The 9,655-nt window shown below is 48.5% G+C and overlaps 1 protein-coding gene across 1 annotated transcript in view; it reads right to left on the bottom strand.

Moving 5' to 3' along the window:
• LOC113590192 (lipoxygenase homology domain-containing protein 1-like) overlaps positions 1-7,520 on the bottom strand; it is a 44,946-nt gene extending 37,426 nt beyond the window's left edge. Inside the window, exons 1-5 of the mRNA XM_035521729.1 lie at positions 6,827-7,520; positions 3,875-3,989; positions 3,209-3,220; positions 1,570-1,650; positions 1,230-1,414 (exon numbers count right to left, since the gene is read on the bottom strand). Coding sequence (XP_035377622.1) covers positions 1,230-1,414; positions 1,570-1,650; positions 3,209-3,220; positions 3,875-3,989; positions 6,827-7,520 — 1,087 coding nt within the window. The remainder of the gene's footprint in view (positions 1-1,229; positions 1,415-1,569; positions 1,651-3,208; positions 3,221-3,874; positions 3,990-6,826) is intronic.
• Between the last annotated feature and the right edge of the window lie 2,135 nt (positions 7,521-9,655).

The following is a 9,655-nucleotide window of genomic DNA, read 5'->3' as shown; positions in this document are numbered from 1 at the left end:
GTGGTGGTGGTCCCCACAGTTTATCAGTTTCCCTGATTCAGGGCCCGAATGGCCTGTGGGAAGAAGCTCCTCTTCAGTCTCTCTGTTTTGGTCTTCAGGGAGCGAAAGCACTTCCCTGACCTCAGCAGAGAGAAGAGCCTATTGTTGGGATGGGTGGAGTCCTTCACAACCCTCCTGGCCTTAGTTTGGCACCGCTTGTAATAGATGCTCTGCAGGTCAGAATGTTTCGTATGAGTGATGCGCTCTGCTGAACGCCCCACCCTTTGGAGTGCTTGTCTGTCCTGCTTGGTGCTGTTCCCAAACCAGACTGTGATGTTCCCTGTGAGGATGCTCTCAATAGTGCAGGTGTAGAAGTTCCGCAGTACCTTGGAGGGCAGTCTGAAGTCTATTAGGCGTCTGAGGTGGTAAAGACGCTGACGAGCCTTCTTTGCCAGGGAGTTGGTATGGCGGGACCAGGACAGGTCCTGCGAGATGTGAACTCCAAGGTACCTGAAACTATCTACTCTCTCCACCGTGGTTCCACTGATCCTCACAGGTTGGTAGTGCCGCTCCTGCTTCTTCCTGCAATCCACAATCAGCTCCTTTGTCTTACTGATGTTTAGGAGGAGATTATTTTCCTGGCACCAGTTTTCCAGGTGTTTAATCTCCTCCAGGTAGGCCCTCTCGTCGTTGTCCGAGATCAGACCCACGACAACGGTGTCATCAGCAAACTTGACAATGATGTTAGAGCTGGAAGTGGCTGTGCAGTCGTAGGTGTACAGTGAGTAGAGCAGGGGGCTTAGGACACAACCCTGAGGAGCTCCAGTGCTGAGGGTGAGGGTGGTTGAGGAGCAGTTGCCCACCCGTACTGATTGTGGTCTGTCTGTTAGGAAGTTGGAGATCCAGTCGCACAGGGATGTATGCAGTCCTAGATTTCCCAACTTAGTAGTGAGTAGGGAGGGGATGATAGTGTTGAATGCTGAACTGTAGTCGACAAATAGCATTTTAACATAATTTCCCCTCCCTTCGTCCAGGTGGGTCAGTGTGGTGTGGTATGTGATACAGATTCCTCTTTATTTAGTAATATGTTTCTCCTTCATTTGTAACTGCTGGTAACTGCTATATGAGATAAAGAAATGGCTAATTTAACAGCTTTTTATGTCGTTTCGAACATTAAGAATATCACATGCATATCTGACATGGAATGCGTGCGTTTGGCTACGGTACGTTTCTAGCCGACGATGCCATACGTTTGGGGATGTCCATGGGGTTGAGGCTGCCCAGCAGGTATCTCACAGTGAGGCCATCCCCCTCCTCCCGGCTCAGCCAATTGGTGCAGGAGAAGAAGAAGCGGAGGTGGGGCCTGCTCATGTCCGTCAAGATGACGCGGTCCAGGAACCAGCTGGCGCTCATGCCGGTGTTGTCATGCTCGATCCTTAAAAGCAGGAAACACAGATCACGGGAGAACTCTAAACACAGGCCCGCTTGCTGGGAGACCGCTGGCAGTTGTTTGGGGGCGAGTGTGTACGTGTGTGCCTGTGTCTGCGTTTGTGTGCGCATGTGTGTGGGTGTGGGTGTGTGTCGGTGTACCTGAGTTTCTTTATTGGCCCAACGTTGTGAGTTTTAATACGAAAGACGTCGGTCTTGTTTTTTTCAAAAGCCGTTCTGCTCCTGGAATGAAAACAGAGAGATGGATGAGAGACCTAGAACGGCAAAAAGAAAAAGAGAGACATGCACACACACACACACACACACACACACACACACACGCACGCACGCACGCACGCACGCGCGCGCAGACTAACAAACTGATCCATGCAATCGAATCTGAGACACAATCAAATTCTACCCTCACTGGTGGACTCTAAGGTGTCTGTTGTGTTTGGGGGGGCGGGGGTCCCTGTCACCGGCTGATACATCAGTTTACGGCCCCTTGCTTTGACTCTTGCAAAAGTCCATCACTGATCAAAAGGGAAACTGCATGAATTAAAAATCACCCAGTATGAATTACACATATATCCAAGCTCTGGCCAAATTAATCAAACACACACACACACGCACACACACACACAATGATGGCTCAAATTCCTCATGGAAACACTCATTGAATAACACGGCCTTGTCTGCACACACACACGCGCACCTACGCACACTCACGCTGACGCGCATGCAAACCTCTGGAAGATAAACTCACACTGTATGTGGCACGGATACACACATCATCAGCAAACTTTGGAAATGATGGAATTTAGGCAGACGAGGCAGCTCTGTCAAATTTCATCTGAATTCCAAAATGTTGCATTCTGACCGTCATGCTGGCCAATCAAAGCCCAGAAACACCAGCACAAACCTATCAAAATGGGAACGCTGACAAAACGTTAGAGCTTGTGTTTGTTTGTTTGTTTTTCTCTAAGCTCTGAGCCCTGTTGTGCCAGCTGACAGATTCAGCACGAAGGATTTTTGAGGGGGGTTTTTTGGAAGTCATTATGCAACATGCATTGCGTGGTCAGGGATCCTCATCTGGGCAAGACAAAACTCTCTCAGACTAATCAATGTCGGATGCGTTTATTGATTATTGATTAGTGTCAGGTCGACTGATTAGCGTAGAGAGAGTTTTGCTGAGTCTCACAATAAACAGCATGTTACAGCGTATGCGGACGTCACGCGCATGTCGAAATTTACTGGACATGCTGTCATAGTGTGTGTGTGTGTGTGTGGGTGGGCAGGTGTGTGTATGTGGGTGTGTGAGAGTATGTGCGTGCATGCGCATCTGCACTTGCATGTGCACGTTTCTGACTGTTACAGAGATATATAGCCAGAAGTAGCATCATCTCACTGTCATCTCTCATTGGCTGAGAATGAGAACAGGAAGTCACATGATCTACTTCTACCTCCAGATGAGTAAACCTGGTGATGCTGTATAGGCGCAGGTGCTTCACCATGGCAAAATGGACAATGCCGCTGTTTTTTGCGTGCCATTTGTGTATTCCTCCGTGGTGCGCCATGAAACGTGTCTTTTTCTTTTTGTTGTTTTCATGTTTATATTTGGACATATGTGTGATTTGGAGCACAGGTGTGTGCGCGTGACTTAATGGATGTGATGAGAGGCCACAGTCTGAGCACCGAGAACTCATCCTTATACAACATCACGACCACAATGCAATGCAACGCCAGGCAGGGGTCACTGGGTAGGTTTTCTTGTTTTGCTGTTTGTTTGTTTAGGCAATACCTCTTTTCAGTGCTGGGGAAACAAAAGGAGAAATAGTTAACACACAGTTAGCATCACCCCACTGGCCCCGTGTTCTGCAGCAGACCCTGATGCACGGACACATGCGCGCGTATATAGATGAACGCAGTTATTCAGTCCACTCCTTGGGAACATCCTTCACACCCAGCTCCTCTAGCCGTAGATCACTGGCCTGCTGTCCTCAGTCACTGGACCAGGAAACTGCATTATTCTTTCTTAAACACCCCTTTATAATGTAAACGCTGGACAAATCCAGCCACAAAATCTTCTCATTCCCGTGGACGCGTCGCGAGGGTCACTCCGACGGTCTCGTTCAGCTAGGTTAATCGTAGAACATGTTAAAAAACCCTGACTGCGGGATATTACGGATAAACTGTCTGATGCCCTGCGCTGTTTCGCCAAAACTCTGCCTAACGGGTCGAAGGTGAAGACAGCCATCGATGTGGCGAAGACTAAACCTTCTGTTTGGAGCAAACCTTCCACTGCTCCATGTTCGGTCCGGCTGTAGGGACATCCGAGGGTTGGATCTGCGTCGACGGTCCGTCCGTCCGTCCTATGTTCACATCCCGACCTCGAGAGGCAGGAGCTTACGTGCGCTCGCTAGGATCGCGTCCTAAGGGACGGCGGACAGACGGCGGGCGGACTCACTTGCTGGCCAGGTGAACCTTCGGCGTGACGCCGTACTCCCCGTACAAGCTGACAAAAACGTTGGCATCCGTGCCTGCTCCCTTCACGTCGCCCGTAACCGTCACCACCTCGTACACTGCGAGAGGATGGAGGGAAAAAAAAAAAAGAGAAAAAGGTTGCTCAGAGATGCAAGGGATTATGGGTGCATGCCTCTACCATCAGAACTATTACCACATCATTTGACCAATCCAACCGAAATCCAAGTTTTCAGCAGACGTTCGTTAAACGGAGGCGGAAACGTCGCTGCCCTGACCGGTGTTCGCCCGACTGGACGTCGTCCAGAATGCAGCACTAAGACGAACCCAACATCTCCTCCATGCTAATCTGTGAAGGCAGAGAGGGTTGTAAAGCGATATGGCCGTAACTTAACCGAGTCAACCAGGCGAAAGCGAGACGGGGGCGTCCTCCTGTTACGGTCCCCTCCCTCCAGGGCCGAGCGGGTCAGGCAGCACCGAGGAAAAGGGCTGTTCTGGGATCAGTCCCGTTGGCTGTTGCGGTCTTGATGAATGCAAATACTTGCGGAGTCGAGCTGTCCTTTGATCAGCAGCCTCGGAAGAAGATGTTTGTATGGAAGCCTAGGACAGCGACGCTCAGGTTGTATGAAGAGCCCCTGTTGAGTGTGTGCGTGAGTGTGTGTGTGCACGTGTGTGTTCAATAAACTCTCCGTGAGTCTCACACGTCATCGCTCCATTGTAAGATCAGTACCAGTTTCTGCATGCTTCTTTGCTCGTTTGTTTTAAGAGCAAACAAAAAAGTGATTTGAGAAATGTGAAGTTGGGAACGGTCCTGGTCAGGGGATATCTTAAGCTGTCACCCACTGGTCGATTTGACCTCCAAAGCAAAGGCTCTGTTTTGCCCCTCAGACATCTGCTAAGATGTCCTTCACTCCCGATCAAAGACGCCACTGGCATGAATATGCATTTTACGGTCTGTCCTCCACCGCATAGCTTGCGTTCCAGATCGCTGGGTGAGAACATTCCGGTAATCTTGTTCAGAACGCAGGAGGGCAATAGCTATAGAAGGATCCAGAAGGAGTGAGTAGGAGAAAAAAAAATACTGGGTTAAAAATAGCAGGACACGGTGCATGAAAAAGTTGACTTGTAAAAAAAAAAATAACGACAGATGTCATCTGATATGGACGGCTTGGTTGAGTCAAGCAAACACGTTTCGTCTGGTCTTCATAGCTTTTACTGTCTGGAAATCGGTTTTACTGGACCAGTTATAATCGTACAGGGATGTTTTTATGAAATGTTATTTTTGTATTTCCTTCTTATATAATTGTCTCCACTTCAGCAGGAAGAACATTCAACTGGCAGGATTCATTTCTGAGTTGTTGCCAGTCGCGAGCAAACTGTATCTTGGTCTGGGCACGCGAGATCCACGCGCGTCTCCTTGCGCTGACTTCGCACGTTATTTCAGTTTCACCGTGAGAGCAATCAATATGCGAAAGGAAATGAGTGAAATAAATTAAGTCACTTTCACATTACGGATTGTCAATGACAGTGCTGTGAATGAAACGTCCTGCGTGTAAATTTGACCTGGGTTAAAGTAGAGAGAACTGGCCCTGGATCAGTATCAAGGAGCCCCTCCAACCTGCAGCTTAGTTCTTACCATGGGCCCTATTTACACGAAGGGGAAAAAAGCATATTATTTTTTGAAAGTCGTGTTATGTTCACGTTTGCTAAAAATGACAGCAAGACAGTGGCAAATTAACATGCAGTATAACTAATTCTTTCTTCGAAAAGTAATTCACGCCATTAGAACCTGTAAACGCCGGTTGTAAAACCCTGTTTAAGTTGCTTGATGAAATAAATGCGTTCGGCCTGAGAATAAAAGGAGAACAGTTGGGGCGATCAGATTTGAAACGTGTGCCGGGCGCATTCACACGTCGCTACGCGCCACACATTGTTCATGAGGTTTACTGACACTCTAGAAGAACCCGATCGGCTTGCGACTGAAGCCCACTCGCCTTACCCAGATGGCCGGGCTGCTTCCACAGCCACGGTCCCCGTTCATTCGAGCGACATTGTCTGTTGAAAATCGAGGCGGCACGCGTGACCGAGCACACCAGCACACCTCCCAGAACTGCATGAACATAAGAAGACCACATGAATAGAGTGATTAGGGCATTGGGTTTCTGCCCATAGGGAGGTGGTGGTCTGCTTCAAATCTCCCCACCAGCATGTTGCCAAGCACCTGTGCGCTTGAGCCACCTCGCTATTCCTGGCATGGGGCGAATCGGGAATCATTGCCAGGGGCTGTCCGCCCATCAGAGCGAGCCTGTGCCAATAAAAGGACGCTTATAGGGAATATGGTTAATTAAAAAGCAGGGCCGCTTGCCAGCTGCAGCAGACCTGCTGAGCTAACTGCTAATCAAAGATGGCTTATGCAGACAGTGGCCAACCAAATTAGCCCACTGGAGATGTCTGTCAACAAAAAAGCAAGCATGAGGAAATGACAGCCAAGGAAACAGAGGCGTTCAAAAATATACTTGAGTTCTGCAGGTCTGCACAGTGTAAGAGAATTTTCCCAAATTGAAAAGTAAAATGTTCCATTTCTTTATTTCCTGTCCTTCTTCCACCTTACACAATTACAGCAGAAAAGCTATAACAGCTGTGTGTGAGTGCGGGAGAAACTAAGAAAGGGAGAGAGAGAGAGAGAGAGAGAGAGAGAGAGAGAGAGAGAGAGAGAGAGAGAGAGAGAGAGAGAATGATTCTGAGACATCAACAAACAGCAGACAGAAATAATACAGCAAAGCACTCTTGGGTCAAAGTACCGTACATAAAGAGGGAGAATGAGAATGAGAGAGTGGGAGCTTTAAGGGGGTGAAAGAGCAGCACTAGAGTGTAGGCTGCGCTTCTGAGGCTGTTCTTCTGCGTTCCTAGAACAACAGTGCGAGAGCGATGGGTGTACCTTTCTTTTTATAGTATTCCTCCTCATACCCGTCAGACTCATCAGTGTGATAGTTCACGAGCTCCTGCTGGTAGAGCTCAGCGTAGTTCTCCTGCTTGCCTTTCGACTTCCTGCCTTTCCTGCCTCTCTTCTCCTCGTCGCTGTCTGAGCCTTTCTTCTTCTTCTTCTCCTTCTTCCTCTTCTTCTTCTCCTCCTCCTCCTCCTCCTCCTCCTCTTCCTCCTGCGCGGCCTCGTCGTCCCCGGCCTCCTCCGCCGGCTTCTTCTTCTTCTTCTTCTTCTTCTTCTTCTCCCCATCCTTGCCCTTCCGCTCCTCGGAGCTCATGTCGCCCCCCGCACTCGCTGCCCTCTTCCTGTCTCGCTCTCCCTTCACCCCCTCGCCCTCCGCCGGCTTCTCTCGCGCAGCCCGATGCCCGTGGGGCGGCTCGCTGCTGTTGCGCTCGTCCTCGGCAGTGCCGCTCGCCTTCTGGCCGCGCCGCCCCTTATCCTGCGCCTTCCCCTTGGCCGTCCCGCCCCTCTGCCTCGCCCCGCCGTCCGCGTCCGCCGCGCGGCCGCTCGACTGCCTCCGTCGGCCCTCGCCGCCGTCCGCGTCTCCGCTGGCTCCCGGCCCGCTCTTTCCGTTCGTCTGCGTCTCCCCACCGTCCTCCCCGTTGGCCCTTTCTTCGGTTTCGGGGCTCTTTTTCACTTTTTCGGGCATCTTTTATTCATTGGGGCTGAGAGCCCGGCGACGGAGGGGGTATCGCTGCCAGCGCTGCCCGTCTGAGGTGTAGGGTGACACCGAATGACCCCGGCGGGTACCGCTGTGCAGCGGGAAGCGGGCCCCAGCACGGAGCTCTGCGGGGCCTCCGGCGCAGGTCCTGCCAAGGCGGCAGAGCTCGTGAATAATTTCTGGGCCGAGAGGGAGTCACATGGCAGGAGGGAGGAAAGCAAGTGAAAACGGAGAGGTATGAGAAGAGAGAGAGTGAGCGAGAGAGACAAGTAGAGAGAGTGAGGTGAGTAGAAGAAGGGGGGGTGGGCTTCGGGACTTTTATTATTCATAATGCACAGATCACTTTACTCAAGCACCACACACACACACACACACACACACACACACACACTCACTCTCAAATCCATTGCTACTAATATACACCCCTGAGTGGGTCTAAGCATTTGTTCTGTCTAGGGCTCCAGAATACTGTATAACTTGACAAGCTAAGTTAACCTAAATGGATTGAGGATACAGACTGCCTGAAACCATTAAGTTTATAGCTCATATAATAATTTCCTAAACTTTATATGGACAACAAAGATATTTATTTTCATGTCAACTCTCAAAGCAAGCTAATCACAGGAACGGACACACCAATAAGGTAGTTTGGAAGAACTAACCCCGCCCCAGTATGCAAATTAGGACAGCCTAATAGCGACTTTAATGTTGCAACTGGCGGAACTTTCGAAACTTGCCGCACAGATGAACATTTCCGTATTTGTTTGTTTTTGTTGTTGTTTTTTTGCTATATGAGGCTCATATCAGTCTATGACGCTAACTGTAAAATAGCTTGTTTTTAAATACAGACCTTGATATTCTCACATTTTCCTGTTTCAGACGGTACACTCCTGCACAGCCTCAGAATAAATGCATGGAAATGCAGCCAATGAATAAATGATTGTTACATATAGGTCTCCATATACATTTTGTGGGCTATTAACATGGAAAAACACTAACAATATATATTTAACAATCTTGAAAAGGAATCCATCACAAGCCCGTGAATTTGGAATTAGTTTCGTTTTGTATTCGCCCATAACATCAGACAAATTAGTGGACGTAATACATTTGAATACATTCTCATTACAGAAAGTCTTACTCGTAATGACTGAGTTTTTACATCAACAATTCGTTTTTAACTCCGTGTTAATTTAATAGATGAAACGATTCAGAACATCGGAGACTATGCTGTGCTTTTTTGCAATACAGTTGTGGTCCGTAAAAGCAAACGATTTCCAAGTGAGTAAATAAAACAATTAAAAAAATATATATCAAATTGAATTTTTAAACAGATCAAATAATACTGCCTGAAAATACAGTGTGGACATTTTAAATGGCAAACGTGGCATTTTGTATTCTAGAAGTAAATAGTAAGTAAATAGAAAGAGTGAGGGTCGAGACAGAAACACAGAGGAACAGAGAAAGACGATACTCCAGCAGAGACAGAGAGGGATAGGAAGAGATAATTAAAGGTGCTTAACTAATCCCAATTAATAATTAAACCAGATTTCATTAAAGTGAATAAATAAGTTAGTGTGATTACATTAACGTGGTCAAACTATTTAACACGAAGACACCACACAATTAACACGCAACTGTTTGGCCAGTGACGAATTAAACAGACGAAAAAAACTCAGCTGAAGTGTTCGCGAGTAATGCACTCGCGACCATGGTCTCACATCAAAGAAAAACTGGCGAACGAAAGAGATAACTCAAAACCCTCGACCGATATCGAGTGGCTTTTTCGCACTAACTGCCCACTACAGGAGAAAACCCAGACACCTGCAGATGCGTGAGGCTCCGCTACAAGAAAACAGTGAGACAGGCGTGCATACGTCCGCACGTGAACGCGCCGAGTCACGCCGCGCCGTTCTTTCTTTTACACACATCTCACATCAAATCAAATCCAATCAAGTTTATTTGTGTAGCGCTTCTTACAACAGATGTTGCCGCAAACGGCTTTACAAATGTCCGAGTCCAAGCCCCCAGTGAGCAAGCCAAGCGCGACAGTGGCAAGGAAAAACTCCCTTGAGCACGAGGAAGAAACCTGGAGAGGAACCAAGATGAAAAATGGGGGGGGG

Source organism: Electrophorus electricus, chromosome 22 (assembly GCF_013358815.1).
Source record: "Electrophorus electricus isolate fEleEle1 chromosome 22, fEleEle1.pri, whole genome shotgun sequence".
Classification (NCBI taxonomy): domain Eukaryota; kingdom Metazoa; phylum Chordata; class Actinopteri; order Gymnotiformes; family Gymnotidae; genus Electrophorus; species Electrophorus electricus.
This window is presented reverse-complemented; position numbering and strand designations above follow the sequence as displayed.